Raw genomic sequence first — 19,330 nt, forward strand, 5'->3', positions numbered from 1 at the left:
ATAATATGCTCATAAATGTGTGTGTGTGTGTGTGTGTGTATAATAAAAGGAGATAATCTCAAAAGGAAGACCTTAAGATTAACTTTATGCAACTTTAATAAATACTTCCTACTAATAATATAAACTTTTACTATTTCAAAAACTGTAGAGGTTTTATAATGAATTAAAACATATAAAGGGGGTGGCTAGGTGGATAGAGCACTGGCCCTGGAGTCAGGAGTACCTGAGTTCAAATCTGGCCTCAGACACTTAATAATTACCTAGCTGTGTGGCCTTGGGCAAATCACTTAACCCCACTGCCTTGCAAAAAAAAAAAAAACAACTAAAAAAAACCATATGGAGGACAACTAGATGGCACATGGATAGAGCACTGAACTGAAACAGGAAGATTCATTTTCCTGAGGTCAAATATGGCCTCAGACACTTACTGTGTGATCCTGAGTAAGTCACTTAGCCCTGTTTGTCTCAGTTCCTCATTTGTAAAATGAACTGGAGGAGGAAATGGCAAATCACTCTACTAACTTTGCCAGGAAAGTCCCAAAAGGGATCATGAAGAGTCAAATATGACTGAAATGACTCAGCACCAGCAGAAGCAACAACAACAACAAAAATCTATGATAAAGAGGGTAAGAGGACATGTTATTTATGAAATCTTATTGCAAATCTACCTTCCTAATGTTAGCAGCACATCCAAATAACCAATTTTAAGTGGTAGTTCTAACAGAAGTGATGAAATTGTTTGTTTTAGATGGGACCAAATTCTGTATATTTAACAAAATTTAACCTAATGATCAGGTCCCTCAGCTTATATGGGCTAGGTCCATCTTGGGGAATGACTCAAAAATTACATTTGATGGTTTATGCCCCAATCCAGAAATTATGCTGGAAAAATCCTTAAGTACTCTGTTTCAGTCCCCAGAAATGATTAAAGAGCAGCCCTCCAGAATACAGATAGGCAAGTGACTAGGAGAGACCATGAACAATACAAAAAATACATAAGGTACTAAGAACAGTCCATATACATGCAATTCTATTCCTTTTCCAGTGGTTTCTATTTTCTTCTGCAGAGTCCCAAAGTGCTCCAAACTCAGCTCCTTCCCATGGTGCTGAGACCCTTTCTCAGAAAAGAGCAGAATTTGAAACTGCTAGATAGGCAACACCCTGGCATTCCAGTATGGCCTTCTTTAATCCCACACAGCCCCATATAAACATCCACCTCATGTACTATTCTTAGGACTTGGACTCCACTCAAGAGGAAATGTCCATGGGCTTGTTAAACAGGCAATCTGCCTTCTTCCCATAGGACTCATACCCTGAACAATTCATTAGCAGAGTGTAAAGTCTAGATTGCTTGTTTTCCCATACTGCAATTCCTTGCTACTATTCCTCCAAAATATGTGATTTTTAACCAAGAATAGTATACTCAGAAAAGACCAGATCTCCAGACTCTCAAACTTGAGACTGTTGGGCAGTGTTTGGCCATTTTCTAGGACTTTACCCCTTGAGCCATAGCTTCTTGACTTTCCTTCTTATATCTAGGAGAGCTTTCATGCACAACAGGTTTATTCTTAGATGAAAAGAATGGTTCCCCAGGTTTTGGAAGCTGCACTTATCATTGACAGAGCTTCCATATGCTTTTCAAAGTCCCTGACAAAAGAAAAATAATAAATACCATCAGAACTCATGGCATTTCTAGCTATGCTCCTCCTTTAAACTATTTAATGTTCTACAAAAAAGGAAGCAGCACCTTGTCCACAATCTCTTTACTCACATTTGTGAGTGGCCCACAGAAGAGTGTCAAAGTAACACCCAACCTGAGTTAACTATGGAATAGATAGTAGCATAAGTAAGAAGACCATATTTAAGTTATAGCTTTGAGGCTCAAAAATTTCAATTAAATCAGTGAACGAAGGGAAATTGTTTTCTTTCCCTTCATATTTAGCTTTATATAATCTATTTCTATCTTAAGGAAAAAAATCTTCCATGGTATAAGACAAAAGGACATTTTACTGCTTTTAATTCAATTCTCATGCTGAATATTCATTTATTTTCAAAGCATGTTTGACATGCATTTTGAATCTTTGAGTCTATACCCTAGAATTGCCAAGATTTAGAAGGCAAGATCCCTTCCTCAGGAGAAATTTAGAATACATTTGAGGACATGAAATATTTTTACACTTAGGAGACAAATGGAAAACAAAAGCAAATGCATGATAACATAGTATACAAAAAAAGGCTAAAGATGAGTAGGAGACTATATCATTATTGGTGGAGTTGTGAACAGATCTAAACATTCTGGGGAACAATTTGGAACTATGCCCAAAGGGCTATCAAACCCTTTGATTCAGCAATACCACTACTAAGTTTTTATCCCAGAGATTTTTTTAATGGAAAAGAACCTATTTGAACAAAAAAATATTTATAGCAGGTTTTATTGTGGCAAAGAAATAGAAACTGAGAGGACAACCAACAACTGGGGAATGACTGAACAAGTTGCAATGGAATACTATTGTGCTATAAGATGATGAGCAGGCAGATTTTGGAAACACCTGAAAAGACTTTCTTGAACTGTCAAAAAGTGAAGTGAGTAGAACTAGGAGAATATTTTACATAGTAGCAGCAATTTTGTACAACAATCAACTATGAATGACTGAACTATTCTTAGTCACACAATAATCCAAACCAATTCCAAAGGAATCATGATGAAAATGCTATTCATATTCAGAGATGGAACTGATGGAATCTGAATGCAGATCAAAGCATACTATTTTTTATTTTTGTGGATTTTTTTCTTTTCATCTGTTTTTCATAACATGACTAATATAGAAAGACATTATACATACATATGTATATCCCTATATCCATATGTATAAGTGGAAATACATATATAGAGCATATCCTATATAAATATATCATATTGCTTATAATCTTAGGAAAGCAGGAAGTGAGAGGAGGGAAAAAGTTGGAACTCAAAATTTTTTTAAATGAATGTTAAAAATTGCCTTTACATGTAATTGGAAAAAATAAATTATTATATTAAAAGGGGGATATTAGTAGAAAGATTTAGTTCAGTACTTTACTTGCAATATATTCTCCATAAATGGTCATTGAGTGAATTTGAATTGAGGTAGATTAAGGTGAGACTCCTTGAGAAAGGGAAGGCTTGTTTGAATAAGATCTTGAAGAAAATATTGCACATGTAGTGCTGAGAAAGGTGGTGACAAGGCATTCTGGGCAGAAGGATGAGCAGAAGTTTTTAACATATTCAAAGATGTTATTAGGTGGTACTGAAATTAAGAAGTCTCCTCTTCCTGAGTTCAAATCCAGTTTCAGACACTTACTGATGAGGTGACCTTGGGCAAATCACTTAACCTTTTTAATCTCAATTTCCTCATTTGTAAAATGGACTGGAGAAGGAAATGGCAAAATACTTTAGTCCCTTTGCTAAGAAAAATACTTGAAAAGATCCCAATCCATTTTGATTCAAATTAGTGTTTCCTTTGCTATAGGGGGATGATTTAAACACCTGAAGAAATCACTTATGAAGAGTTTTCCTAAGACTTTAAAATTTCTTCAAAAATTCTCTCAAATGAATTTCGTTCTAGCTGGTTTGCATCTGGGGGTGGGGAAAAGATTATGAAAAACCTGTATTTTCATTTGACTCTTCCTTCTTTCTTAAGGAACAAGAGTCATTGGCAGCTCTTTCACTTAACAGACGAGCAGGGGAGGACCAATTTTTCCAGGAAGTATTATCTTCTGCCAAAGAGGATTCCCCACAGCCTCTACTCCTCTCTGAAGAGGGGCTTTCAGGGGATGAATCTGAATGTGCCTCCCCAGATGATATCTCCTTGCCTCCACTTCCTGGGAGCCCTGAATCCAACCTCTTGCAATCTGAAGTGGAGTTGGAGGAGCTACCCATGCAGAATCCTCAGAGCCTGCATGTCAGTTCCTACAACCTACAGATGAAGATCAATGCCAGTGATCCAATAGAGACCTACAAACCTTCAACATCTGATGCTTTCTTTTCCAATTGTTGGGGAGAAGAAGTTTCAAGTCTAGATGAAAGACCTTTACCTCTCTCCCCAGGACACTGTCACAAGTTCAAAGCTGATAACCCTTTAACTCCCCTGGAATTTACAACCATCAGAAAAATCCATGCTGAATCTCCAGAGAGCATGATGAGTAAAGTGCATGAAACGTGTTTGCAAGAGTACCATCAAGTCCACCAAAGCATGCTGGAAACTCAAGAACAATTGCATGATAATAATAACTTTACTAAAACCCAAGATAGGCTGCATGCTAACCCCAACGCATTCCCAGGTCTCCTGTTTCAGTCAGACACCAACAGAAGCTCCCAGGTCACCCGAGAAGAGATTAAAAGTACATCCTCAAAGAACAGCCGGCTCAGCCTAGCTGGTCAGGCGCCTAACTTCTCCAGGCTCCTGTCTAATGTCACAGTCATGGAAGGTTCTCCGGTGACGTTGGAAGTTGAAGTAACAGGATTTCCAGAGCCTACATTGACCTGGTGGGTAGCTTATAATGAAAAACAGTGAATCAAAATGAATGATAAGTCACTGAAAACAGTAGTTCCGTGGGCACTAATGAAGTTTTAGAATGATTTATGACTATCCTTCTGCACAGTTCTGCATGCTACAAACTCACACCAGATCCCAAACACACTCTTTCAAATAACAGCACTGCTAATAAGTTTATTTGTGAGAGAGGGTGAAGTCCCACATATAAAATAATAGTTCAAGAAATATTAAAAGATATTTCTTTTTTTAATTTTGCTCCACAGTATTCCATACTTCTAAATGTTGTTTTGACTAATCCTCTTCCATAATCTGACACCTGTCTACTTCTACAAATATGGGAAAGCTTTGGTTTAACACCTGCTATTTAAGGAGAAAAAATATAAACTTAGGGGATTTTTCCCTCCCTTTCTCTTCATTTCCCTTCTTTCTTCCTTCTGTTCAGCATATTACACATGCTGCATAAACTTTGTTGGAGTTTTTTTTTTTAATTTTGCTTTTACATTACTTAAAATAGTTTCCTCCCATGTGAGTCATATTATAAAATGTTTCACAATTGATCAAGTTGATGCATTAAAAAATGTGAAAAGTAATGATGAAATTGGTACATGAGAGCAGAGGTGTCAAAATCATGATCCCAAACCATCTATAAAATTCTGGTGTACAGGCAGAATCAGATTGAAACAAAATCAGAAAATGTTTAACTAAATAAATAAAAATAAACCACAACATAAATAAAGGTAACTTGTGACTTACTAAATCAATATGCTGGCCTTGGGGATCTGTTTCTATTTAAATTTGACACCATTACTGGAGGATCTCAATATGGAGTTCTCAACATTTTTAACATTTGTAAAGAAAATTAAAACAAATGTATTAGCTTTTGAAACCCTATAATCATTATTGTTATTATTTATCATTATTATTTGGAAGATCAACTTTTGTCCTCAGTTGAAAAGCTTATAAGTTGCTCAAAAGATAGAATTCTTTTGAATATTTGAAAAATTTTAGACTTCAACCCGATTTCCAATAATGGTTGAAGGTAAAGAATCAAGGATAACCCTACAGGCTTTGCAGAGAGCATGTTTTATTTATGTTTTTATTTATTTATAAACCATGAACTAACATAAGTAGAATGCTATTTACTTATTATAATATTAGTATAGTCTGAATTTTAATGAAAGATTTCTACATATTAGGTGTGTTAATACAAAGGTACTTGAGCCTGAGCATGGTTATCAATCCTCTAAAGTATATGTGAAAAAAATGTCTGTGATTTTTGATATTCTGCAGGATATCAAAAACAAACTGCATCTATGTTGGTAGTATTATCTTTTGGGGTTTTAATAGGTACATGTCCTTGATTAAACAGGAATTGAGAATAGGAAAAATACATATTTAATTTTCATTTTTATTAAATATCAGTTCAACCCAAAATTATTGTTTGAGTTGTTTACTTATTCCTCCTATAAGACACTATTAATTTGGATAATACATATTTCAAAAACTCTCAATGCTGCTGGGAAAATCATCTTTGCCACTAAAATGTGAAAACAAGATCATTAAATTAACCACTGATTGGATTGTAGGGAATCATGACTTTTAAGAATGGATCAATTCCAAATTGACAGCTTAGACTACTGAATAAAATAGCTTTACACATATGTTCACTTTACAAAGACTCAATATGCAAAAATCTGAATTTTCAAATACATAAATTAAGAAATATTTCATTGCTTTATAAAAGAATGAGGAATTCCTTAAAAGAGTATAAATGTAAAACATGAAGTTATGCACAAAATTTATCTTTGTTTCCCAACTTTGTACCTAGAAAATTAAACTAGTAGCTTTTATTTCTGTTTACTATAGCTAATGAATGAATAAAATTATCAACTAATATTACCAATTAGCAATTTATATTATATACTGAAAGGTAACATTTTCTAATATGGAATTTGTAGTTTATCATGATAAGCAGACAAGCCTAATTAATAGATACCTATATTAATTGATTAAAAACTAAGTTGGGTCTATTATTAAGAATTACATAGGTGATTTATCTTGGGAAATTGTGTTGATTAAAAAAAAAAACCAATTCTGACTTTAAAAACTGACTCTCTACTTCAGGTACAAGAAGGGCCAGAAATTGACAGCAGATGGGCACTTAAAGGTTTTACACAAGGAGACAAAGCACACTGTCTTCATTGAGAAGGTGTGTGAGACAGATGCGGGCCTCTATGTTGCTCGGGCCCAAAATACTAGTGGCACTCTCTCTTCCAGTGCCATCCTCTTCGTGACAGGTAACATCAGGCCACCAATCACGAGAATAGACTGGATAACGCTGTGTGTCATCTATATTAGTGTTTCACTAATGTATTGGCTACTCACCTAGTAACTAGAATATTGACCCCACTGGATGTCATTGTCACAAGCTGAAAGGACAGTGTTTCTCTGCTGCACCTCCCCCACCATGGGCCCCCATCTGCTTATCCTCCTTCACTTTGGACGTATTACTTGTTTGGTTAATGCCACAGCTACATAAGATGTTTTCTTTTTTCTTTTTTTTGTTTTCAATGTTGATTTGATGATCTTGGTAAATTATTTGCATCAAATATAGATATATTTTGTGCTCTAGAAAGCTAGAAAGAGATGTCTTCGATGTAATAAAGTCAAATTATATCATGTTTATTACTTCCTAGAGGGAATTTAGGTTGCACACAGGTGGAAAACCCAGATCAACATATGGATATTTGTTAAGTTTGAAATTCAATTTATTTTTGATCACTTATTTATTGTATACAATTAACATCTCTTTTTAGAGTTTTCTCTGTTTTCTTTCAGAAATCAATAGTCTGAGTCCATTTCATTATCACACTGATATCAATATTTATTTCTTGATCTTGGTTTTAACTTGAGTTATGTTACTTAGTAATCTAATGGTTATTGGAAACATTATAAATTTCTCTTGCTGTGTCTGATCTGATTTCATGGGACCTAAGCATCTACCAGGTTTGGAGCTTAAGTTAGCACTATAAGATAAAACACAAGTTATGCTTTTAAATCAATATATTATCAATGAATGGACCAAGGACACAACATAGTCACAATTTCCTGAAAGCTGATCTTGGCTCTACTGTTGATTAACTTCAGCCTATTATTAGCTTCCCATCTGTAAAATGGATCTCATTATCTACCTCTTAGGGAGATGAGAAATTTCATTTAGTGCCTTATTAGGATGTGGGAAATAAAAGACAGCATGTCAGTAGTGATAATGATAATTAGGATATTTGTTAAAGTTTTGTGCCTGTGAAATCTAATGTTATATTCATGTGAGTCTTGTCCATCATATCTCTGACCATCCTCTCATTTAAATGCCTAGTTATTCTGACATATTTAATTAAAGAGATACTTTATGTGCAGTATAGTAGAATAAAAAGTTTATTGACTCTGGAGTTAGAGATCCTAAGTTCAAATCTAGCCTCTAATGCATACTATCTATGTGATCTTGGACACCTTCCCTGAACTTCATTTCCTCATACATAAGATTAAAGGGATTGCACTAGATATCCAATTAAGATCCCTTCACAGATCTAAATCTGTGATTCTATGTAGGACTCCAAGAGTCCACTAAAAAAGGACCAATGATACTTCTCAAGTTGGAGCTTAAATGTATTTTTTTAAATTCCTAACTCTAAATCTTTTTCAAAGAGATAAAATATTTTAAATTAAAAAAAAGTTTTGAAGTTAAATACAAAAAGAGAAAAAGAAACTTTTCCATGTACATAGCAAAACATAAAAAGAGAATTCAATATAAAATCATGAATTTCCATTTCATAGTTTACTTTTTGAAAAACCATCTAATAAACACTAGACACATCATTTCATAACTACCCTGCTTTTCTATGCTTTCTTCTAAGTTTTATTTTTCTCCCTCTCTCCCCACCCTGACACATACACATATATACACATACATACATACATACATACATGTGTGTATGTATGTAAGCTATACTATATGTATGTGCATATTTAGCACTTCTTTCTCTGGATATGAATAGCATCTTCCTTCATAGGTTTTTTTTGTAGTTAATTTGTATTTATAATACTTAAAATGACTGAACCATTCAAAGTTGTTCTTAGAACAGTATTGTTACACTAATTTCACTCTTCATTGTCCCAATCATTTTTTCCATTTTCCTAAAACTGAGATAAAGAGACTTAAGGAAAAATAGTGCATATTGTAGGGAAAGAAACTAATCTTTAGATAGACCATTCTTTTCCTATAAAAATCATTATAATCACAAGGAATCTGCTTGATCTTTTTAAAGTCAAAGTCTAATCACAATTCAGAAAAAAGAGGATATTATTGGTTTTGTTTTTTAAGAGATCAGATAAAGATTATAAGTATAATCTGTCAAAGAAAAATCATTCATTAAAAGAATAATTCATTATAAATTTTTGACAAAGGCAAAAAATGAATGGTGTTAGTGAGGGGCTATAATTAATTAAAATATTTAAATAATCATATATTTAACTTGTCATTAAAATGTTCCTGTGTTTCATCCAAAGGTCTGACACATAGAGCAGAATAAAAATGATTTATTGACTTCTAGATTAAAATAATTTTTCTTTCCTGCAAATTCTATCCCCAAATTTGGGGAAACATAGTAGAAGCCTAAGACAATATCCTATGGAATATTTATTGCCTTAGTGATACCATTCTATCCCCAGAGTTTCAGGTATACACATGGGTCTCTGAGGAAGCTAAAGCCCAAAGCAAAGAATTCTTAGCAGTTCATGAATTGGATTTCCATTTGTCTTTCTCAAGGGATTTGTCTAGCAAGTCTTTTTGCCTTGATTACTGCTCTTAAAGAATGAAAACAAAAGTTTTATTACCATAAACATGTTCAAATTTTACAAATCTTTGCTTTTATGCCAAAAAATAATTATGGGCCCATATTTTTTTCTCCTAAGGGAAGATATCAAGTTAAAAATCAAACAAACCATTGCCCTTGGGAAATAAAATATAATCTGAAGCACAATTCATTAATTTACTACTTGATCTATTAGTTCATACTCAATCTTTAGCTATCACATAAATACACTCTCAGAGACTTAAAAATACAGAGTGCATATGTATTAGCCAAAATTTTTGATTAAAATTAATACATGATACTTAAGGTTTAGTATGGGTAGAGATTAAAATAGTTAGCATTTATAAAATAATTTAAGGCCTGTGCAGCACTTTACAAATATTGTTCGATCAAATATCATTTGATTGTCACAACAGTCCTGAACAGCACTGATCTTTTTTTTTTTACAAATTGGAAGTTAAAGCATATAACAATGAAGTGATTTGTCTAGTATCACATACCAATAAATGTCTGAGGTCAGATTTGCACCTAGTCCCTCCTAAAACCAGGTCTAATACTCCATCCAATATGCCACCTAACAGATTCTAGTTTAAGTACTAAAGAATATGAGAATAGATATTAATAGGAAAAATAAGAAAGAAAAATTGGCAAGTGTGTCAATGAGCTTTTTATTTAAATTATAATCCCCAAAGTGAAATGTTATTTTTGTCTTCATAATTCTCTATACCTTGATCATAGATATAGGTTGATTTATGTCAAACCCAATTCAAGCAAAAATTTCCTAATGGGGTAGTTCAAGTTAAAGTTTGATGATTGTTTTTTTTTTTAGTTATATTGTAGAGGGGACTTTTGTGTGGACTGGATGAGATTATATCTGAGGCCCTCTTCAGTTTCGAAGTTTGATAACTAAGCTTGACTCCTTGATATAAAATGCAAGCTTCTTAGGAAGAAGTTGTTACTGTAGCTAGAGCCTTGGATGTGGCCAGGATTCAAATCCCAACCCTGTGTGACCTTGAACAAAGAACTTGTCCTTTGTGGGTTTCATGCTCTTCATCTATAAAAAATGAGGAGATTCAACCCAGATAATAACCGATCTGGCTCTAATTCCTCTTATTCCATCACAATTTAATTTGATTGTTGCAAATAATGCATAATCATGGCTCAATTTTTTTTCATTTTTTTTAGTTTTTTGCAAGTCAATGGGGTTAAGTGGTTTGCCCAAGGCCATACAGCTAGGTAATTATTAAATGTCTGAGGTCAGATTTTAACTCAGGTACTCCTGACTCCAGGGCCAGTGCACTATCCACTGTACCACCTAGCTGCCCCATAAACATACATAGAATATATAAGAGAAGTGAGAAGTGTCTTGATTCATATTCTACATCTGCTTTGGATAAGTCTTTCCATCCTGGGATCTCAGTTTCTTTATCTATAATGAGGATATCGGGAATTGGTTATCTCTCAATAGTCTTTCATTTCTCTGTTCTTTGATAACATAGAAGGGTAAAGGAATGTAGGTAGAAGAGGTAGATTATTCCTCAAAGAGTAATATTTTGGGTTGCTAATGTATTTGTTTAATACTAGATAAATTGCCCTAAAACTCTTGGCTGATATTCAAGGTAACAACCCTAATTTGTGAAATGGTAATTCTATCATCAATATCCTATTTACAAAGTGGTAAGGTGGTACTACTTTGCATTTCCTTGCACCAGGCTTCATACCCCCCCCAAAGACTTTCAGTAATAGGAAGGAAATGTAATCCATTTTGCCATATTACTAAATCTAGGTTCCCAGAAATATTACAAAGGTGCCTGGAGAAGGCTCTCTGAACATTTATCTGTGCTGATGTCTTCCACTACTGATGACCAGGACCAAATTGCCACTCCAGACAATGTTTATTTTGTTTTGTTTTTTAATTTTCTAGAGAGATAGCTATGTATGACATATTAACATTGATTTAGAGAGTTTAAAAGTTCTGGAGGCAATCAATTTTATATTTTAAATGTTTCTTTTAAATCATGGTTTGTAGTGAAATAAAATATCTTAGAATTTGGATTATTTTAATTCTAAACAGGGAAGGAGAAATTTGGTTGTATTCCATTCACTTTTCTGCTTTCCTTTACTCATGAGAATTCTTTCTTAGAAAATTGTCACCTGTGCTTTTTCACATTTCTGTCATATGTACAGTCAGTATTTTCAATCTTATAGTATCAAATAAGTGAGTTGAAACAAAACAGATTCTCTCCCAATGTGCTTTGGTATGGTTTCTGTCGATGCAAAGGCAGGACGACCTGTTTCCCTTTTGTAATCAGCAGAGTGCATAGCCACATCAGAGAGCCTCCACATTTGCATTCACTAAGTAAAACAGTGTCCTGCTTAATTCAATAACAATTCATTTTCTCTGCTTTCATCACATGTGATGAGATTGAAATTTAATCAACTATATGTGAATTCTACCTGAAACCCAAACAAAAACAAAACAAAAAATACATAGCAGCTAATTTGACCATTTCCTGACTTTCTGTATGCTAGGGTTATATCCATGGAATGAGATAGATTGGTATTATGGTGTGAAGTCAGATGACTTTTGGTTCACATTCCACCTCTGTTGCTTTTGACCCTGGGCAAGTCACATACTATCTCTGGATCTCAATATTCTCATCTATAAAAATGAAAGAAATGGAAGAGATGGCCTCTAAGATCTATGATCCTCTGATATATGTATGTAAAATATCTCTGATGGATAAAAAAAATCAGAAAGATGAAAATATGAGTGAGCCTTCCCCATGTCTCTAGTCCTTATTGTTTTGATAAAGTCAAGATACTCTGTATTTTCCCCTCCTTTTCCTTTTTGTTGAAATAATTGAAATTTTTATCCTGGTGATTATAAAAATAGAATTAAATTTTTTATTACTTAAGGTCAAATGAGTAAATAAATACCCTGAAAACCTGAAGCTGTATTTAAATGTGAATTATAATTCTTATTATAAAGTGAAGCATTAAACAAAATATTTAATGCAATGAATTATTAGCTTTTAATATTCTTCAATTTTTTATCTCTCATCTATCATAACATTTTGAGATTTTTCTAAACTCTTATGACAGAAAAAGTAAAAAAAAATTAGTATTTGATGATAGCAGGAGAAAAATAGTTATCTATAAATCAATCTCCTTATTTGAGATCACCAGCAAAAAAAAATAGCTGTTGAGAAATCATATATCCATTAACATCCAATTCAGTATAACAACTATTTAGTGAATTGAAAAGTAAGAAAAAGTATTGAATGTGACTTGAAGGAGGAAAATGGTGATCTGGGGTAGGTGGGGAAGAATTGGGTTTGTTGGTATCCAAGGCTTTCCCAGTCTTGATTCTATGATCCTTTAATCTTTATTGCCTTCCTTTCTTTCACCCCTCAACTAGCCAATTGCCAAATTCTGTCAGTTCTGCCTTTGGGATTTCTCTTGCATCTATTCCCCTTCTCTCTAAGATCACCCATCACCATAGTTCAGGCCTCATCACAACTTGCCTGATTTACTTTTTGCCCTCCAAATTGTTCTTCCTGTGTTCAGTGTCTATATCCCCTTCCTTCCCCCATGCCCAGTTCAACCTCTCCACTGATGCCAAAATAATCTTCCTAAATCACTAGTCTAACCATGTCATGCCAATGTTAAAAAAAGAACAACTTCAAGGGGCTCTATTGCATCTTGATTAAAATTAGCCTTCTGGATTCGACTCCAATTTACCTTTCCAACCTTCCTGAATTAATTCTTACAGAGCAATAGATTATTATTAGATAACTCTCCCTTCTTGTGTATTATTTTGGAACAAACAAAACACATTCAAACTAGATTATTCCCTAGGGCTGACAGAGCATCACCTGCCCCTGTACATGTCATTCCCATGTCTTGGATGCTTTTTCTTCTCTCAATCTTTCACAAACCTTATTTTTTCAGGGATCAGCTGAATGAGATGCTAATTCTTATATGTAGCATTCCTGATCTCATTAGCTAAAAGTGTCTTCTTCCTCCTCAGATTTTTCTAAAGCATTTTGTTTCGATTGTTGGACCTCACTGTACTCAATCATATATTATCACTTTACTCCCATAACACCACCACCATTCCACTTTAGTAGAGCATGAAGAGCTATGTCATTTGAAAAACAAACCAAAACTCATTGTACCCCCAGTGCCAGGGACAATGACAACACAAACTCTCTCTCAGATATTCAAATGGAATGTAATCTCATTAATGCTAGTATTCCCTCTTTGATAAAGATAGTATGCCATCATATATGTGCATACATATGTATGGGTGTGTATATATCTATATCCATATATCTGTCCTGACATTTTCATACATGTCCTTTCATAGGTTTGTCACCAAATGTACTAATTAATGACTTTTCACTAATAGAACACACAGGTTAGTTAGCCAATGATGGATTCTTGTTCTCTCTACTTGACAAACCTATCTTTCATTAATCATGAATTTCATGAAACAAATCCTTGATTTTTTAATCATAATTTTCTGTTCATAATATGTTTCAGATTGGCCATGTGAATTAACAATGCCCTTTGGTTGATCCTCAGTTTCAATTATTCAGAGGTTACAGTGTTCTGTGACATGAAATATATAATATCACCAGAAAAAAATTCTATTTTAAAGAAAATTTACCTCTATTTCAGGGAGAAGAAAGCAATCATTTAAAAGTAGTCTACAGGGGGTGGCTAGGTGGCATAGTGGCTAGAACACCAGCCCTGGAAGTCAGGAGTACCTGAGTTCAAATCCAACCTCAGAAACCTAATAATTATCTAGCTGTGTGGCCTTGGGCAAGCTATTTAACCCCATTGCCTTAAAAAAAATCCTAAAAATAAGTAGTCTACAACTTGTCAAAGGCAATTCTGCCTTGTATACACCAGGTACTTAATAAATGTTTATTCAATTGATAGAGACCAGTTGGGATGAAGATTACTCTCTGTTAAATAGCTTATATGAGGTGACCTTCATATTTTCAATAAATGACAAACCTGACCACTTGAGTGTTGATAGAGAAGACTGGCTACTTAAGTATAGGGATGTCTCAAGGAGTAATCCAAGGAGAAATGAGGTAAAACTGCATAGGCTTAATTCTGATTTTTCTCTTTCTTGATGTTCTGATGGAATGGTTACTCAGCATCATGAATGTGCAATTATTCACTTTTTTCTTGCAACTACATTCCCAAGATGGGTAACCCAGTTTTGAGAATAAATACATGTAAGAATAAAATACAATGAAGATCTTTTTATATAAATTTGTGGTGTTTTTCAGTTATGTCTGACTATAACCTCATTTGGGGTTTTCTTGGCAAAGACACTGGGCTGGTTTGTCATTTTCTTTTCCAGTTCATTTTATAGATAAGGAAACTGGGGCAAATAGAGTTAAATAACTTGACATGAATCACCCAGCTAGGATGTATCTGAGACCAGATTTGAACTCAGGAAGATGAATTTTCCTTAGTCTAATCCTGGCTCTCTATCTACTGTGTCACCTACCTGCCTTTTTAATATAGTGCTTATAACAAATATGAGTACTTCCTACTGAATACCAAAGAAAAATTAGGCATTATAACAAGTATAAAATTCTTTAAAAGAAATTTTACTTAAATAATGAAATAATTTTAGGGGAAAAAAATAAGTCCTTTTACTTTCCCAAAGTATAATCCAAGGAGGAACAATTTGTCAAATAGTGCTTTGCTGCCCTGGAAGAATTAATTTACCTCCCATTGGTGAGCAGTTTCCTTCCAGCTAGTATTGTGTTCATGTTGTTAATATTATTTCTGTGAACTCTGAGGCCAAAATAACTCAGCCTCATCCAACTTTAGAGAAATACTTGGTCTTAAAAAGTTAAATATCCTGGTCTGTTTTTTAATTAAAAGATAAAATATGAGCAGTCACTTTGGCACCCATGTTTTCTTTATTCATGCCTATTCCAATGAAATTAACAGTGCCTGTATTTTAAATTAAACATGCTTTCTTCCATTTCATTATATGTGTTCTCAACTGTCAATTTTGGTAACTTGCTATCAACATTCATTTACTCAATGCAAGACTGGCATTTTCCCTTATGCAGGATTAAAACAAAAGACAACTGAGATGCCTGACTATACTTGTGTTGAATTTGCCTTCACCAAAAAACTTTTTAATAAATGTCTTCAGTGGGGTTATGGAAAAGATCCTTTCCTGAACTTTAAATTGGATTCACAAGCAGTACACTCAAAAATCATGCTCATTTTTACAGCTAAACAAATTCAAGAAAGTGAAAAGAAGGAGAATTTTGTACATTTGGGTCTAAGAAATCCATGGTAATTTCTTTTGGAATCAGTGAACTACAGCACAGACTTCATGGCATATTGATATGAGGTTTGCATGCTAAGGAAAAGTTCAAGGAATATTCCTCTCACATCTTTCTTTGCCCTGAGATGCTACACCTGGAACCCTGTTGTACAAAACCCCCAATGAATTGTAGGGCAAGTTTCATCTGACAAAGTGAGTAGTTTTAGATACCAAAAATACAGGAAATCAGAATTGACCACATGATTATTATACAACATAAGAATATATCATAATGTAATACCATGCAAATACTGAAAAAAACTTTTACAAGCTATCTATGCAATTGCATTTATATTTGTAGGAGTGGATGTCTCCATTTATGAAATTTTAGATACATATACTGATGTATTTTTAAATGTATAAATGTACATTAAATATATGTGTATATATATATATATATATATATATATGTAGAGAGAGAGTTAAATATATATAGATATAGAGAAGAGTAGATATCTATGTATCTAGCCATGGGCATAGATGTATATATATAAAGTTATATATATATATATATATATATATATATATTTATAGATACATATAAAGTCAGATTTAAATATATGTGTAAATGGACATATACATACATACATATGTATATCTATTTATCTATAACACACCCATATTTATTTATACCCACACATACACACATGTTCATACATGTATACATAAACCCACATATATAGTACCCAAATATTTGTACATATCCATATATATCTCTTATATGGACAGCTATATAGAATACAATCAACAGACATGTATTATATATCAATCCTGATTTTTAGGAGTATACAGTCATGGTACAAACAACAAAGTAATAAATAGCAACCTATTCCATGACTTTAGATGCAATATAGATAGAGAGTAAAAAAAAATGTCAACCTAGAGGGGAAGGCTCAGGTGCAGAGGAAAACCTGGAAGACCTCCTTCAGGAGGTGGCACATGAGCTGAGTATTGAGAGAACCAGTGATGTCAAGTGGCAGGTATGATCCCCATTGGCCCAGCAAATAGCAAGAGGCACAGAAATGGGGGGATAAGTGAAGAACATAGACTACTGTACTGCTTGGAGTTAATAGTGTGAGAAGAGTCCAAAGAAAGAGGTCAAGTGGGGGAAGAGTCTCAAATGCCAGAGTGCTTTATATTAGATTCTGCAGGTAATAAGGAAGTACTGGAATTTATTGAGCAAAGGGCCTTGAGAAAGGGTAAGACAGTAAGCATGGCAAGACTTTAAGAAACTTTAGGAAAATTTTAGGAAAATTATTTTTACAAGTGTGTGAATGAGGAGGCATGCACATATTCACACAAATAGCATAAACACCCTTTCTTGTGAAACACTCCCTTGAAATTTGTGCTGGACCTTGAATAACTAATTGTAGACTTATGGAAAGAAATCCTCACTCTACTTAAGTGAGTGTAGTCTCACTTAAGTGTAGTCTCTGCCTGTGAGACTACAAGAGACTGGATGCCAAATTACTTTCCTTCAGGTACCTCATTATAAACTAGTACATATGAAAGAACTTTTCCAAAATGAGAGAAAGAGTTCATTAAGATGGGAAAAACAAGTACCAGGGTAAATAGAAGGCTATTCATATCCTTTTTTAAAGGAAATTCAAGACATTAAGGGGTAGAGGGGAGGTGGTAAAACACCTTGAATGTCACTTAAGTGGAAACCATCAGTTAATTTTAATGGTTATTTCATGTGTATTTCTGGATCCATAAAGATAGCATGATTTCTAGCCCTTTCTAAAATACTTGGTAATTAAGTTACTCTAGAAACAAGAATGATTTGTTTGTTTATTGTTTTGAAAGTATCAATGGAAAATTATATAGTCTGATGGACAAATTTGTATCCTGTCTCCTGATTCTTTTCAATGTATATTTACCAAGAACTTATTATGTACAAACCTCTGTCTTAAGCACTGATAAGACAGGCATGAAAAATAACCTGATCTCAAGGTGCTTACAGTCTAAAAGTGGAGGTTAGTTATGTATACAAGTATAATATCAGGTAATAATAACTCCTGTTTACATGGTGCTTTAAGGTTTACAATGTTTGCTCATTTAATCAAATACCAATACTGTAGAATAGGTGGTATCTTTTAGAACCAATTTTATAGGTGAGCAAACTGAGGCTCATTGTTCTTAAGTGATTTGCCCAGAAGTATATGACTAGTAAGTGCCAGAACTGTGACAAGGAAGATGAGAATAAAAAGGCCTCTGGATTTGGCAATTAGGAACGCATTCACAATCCTGGGAAGGGCAGATTCTAGGGTGATGGAGAGTAGTAGCTAGATTACAGAATCTAGGAATTAAATGAGGATTAGGAACTAGAGACAAAAAGTCTACTCTTTTCTAAACTATAAATTATTTTAAAAATTTAGTAATGAAGGGAAGAAGAAAAAATAGAATCATAACTTGAGATGCCAGGATCAAGGAAAAGATGCCCGTTTTGTTGTTATTTGAAGATAGGGAATATGTAAGTATATTTAGAAATAGTGGGGAAGGAGCTAGAAGGGACAAGATTTGAATACAATTTAGAGTTCTTCCAAGCTTGCTATTAAACTTTATATTCCCATAAAAATAATAAATTTGCCCCAGACATCTTTCATCCCTTTGCAGCTAGAGTATGCTTACTCTTGTATGAATATTACTTTGCAAATGTTCTTAATGGTTTCAAATAAAGAGGAAAAATTGGAAAAATCATTATGATGGCTGATGTTTGATAGAAATCATGCTCCTACTTAATGCCCCATAGCAGAAGTAGTAGCAAATTCCATAGAAGGCCAGGGTCATCAAAACAAACTGCAATTGCATTTCTAAAGCCTAATGAACTGGCTGCTCATTATGATACATACTTTCTCCATAAAAGGGAATCTCTTTCTAGTTGTTGAACTAATTTCTCCTAGTCTTTCTCATCATGCCATTTGCTTGAATGGGAGTTATGGAGAAAGGAAGAGGCAACTGTGACCATTTCAGTTAACAAATAGTGATTGTTTAGATATTACATAAGCAATTAGGCAAATTCACAGTCAGGAAAAGTATTCAGGCTAACCAAACTGTGTTGGGAAAATCCACTGGAATTGAAACTGAAGTCCCTCAAATGTACATGACATTTATGAAGGAGAAGCAAAAATAACACCATCAGAACAAGATCTGCCTCCCCCACCATCTTGGTGTGAAGAAATGGCAAGGGATTCAGAGAGAGGGCAATGCATATATTGCCCAAGACAGATGAGATATATAGTGTTGTTTTTTGGAGTTACAAAATCTTCCCTGTTATATTCTTAAAAATTAGACAGAAAAAAATTGGAAGTTTTTTTATTAATCACTGTAAATGTCAATTAGTAAAAAACATAGCTAATTTTAATTGGTTATTTCATGTGGGTTTCTGGAGTTATATGGTATGATTTCTATCCCTTTCTAATTATTGAACAAGGAAACTGTTCTCTGACAAGGCTGATTTGTGCTTTTTTTATTGATTTGAAAATGCAAATGGAAAAATATATATTTTGATGATGACCAAATTTGCAGTCTTTATAATGATTCACTTCAAC

At 33.8% G+C, this 19,330-nt stretch overlaps 1 protein-coding gene across 1 annotated transcript in view; it reads left to right on the forward strand.

Moving 5' to 3' along the window:
- The window catches only part of CCDC141 (coiled-coil domain containing 141), a 353,841-nt gene that overhangs the window by 305,269 nt on the left and 29,242 nt on the right, over window positions 1-19,330 (forward strand). Inside the window, 2 exon segments of the mRNA XM_074215601.1 lie at window positions 3,681-4,525; window positions 6,660-6,832. Coding sequence (XP_074071702.1) covers window positions 3,681-4,525; window positions 6,660-6,832 — 1,018 coding nt within the window.

Source organism: Macrotis lagotis, chromosome 1 (genome assembly GCF_037893015.1).
Source record: "Macrotis lagotis isolate mMagLag1 chromosome 1, bilby.v1.9.chrom.fasta, whole genome shotgun sequence".
NCBI classification, from domain to species: domain Eukaryota; kingdom Metazoa; phylum Chordata; class Mammalia; order Peramelemorphia; family Peramelidae; genus Macrotis; species Macrotis lagotis.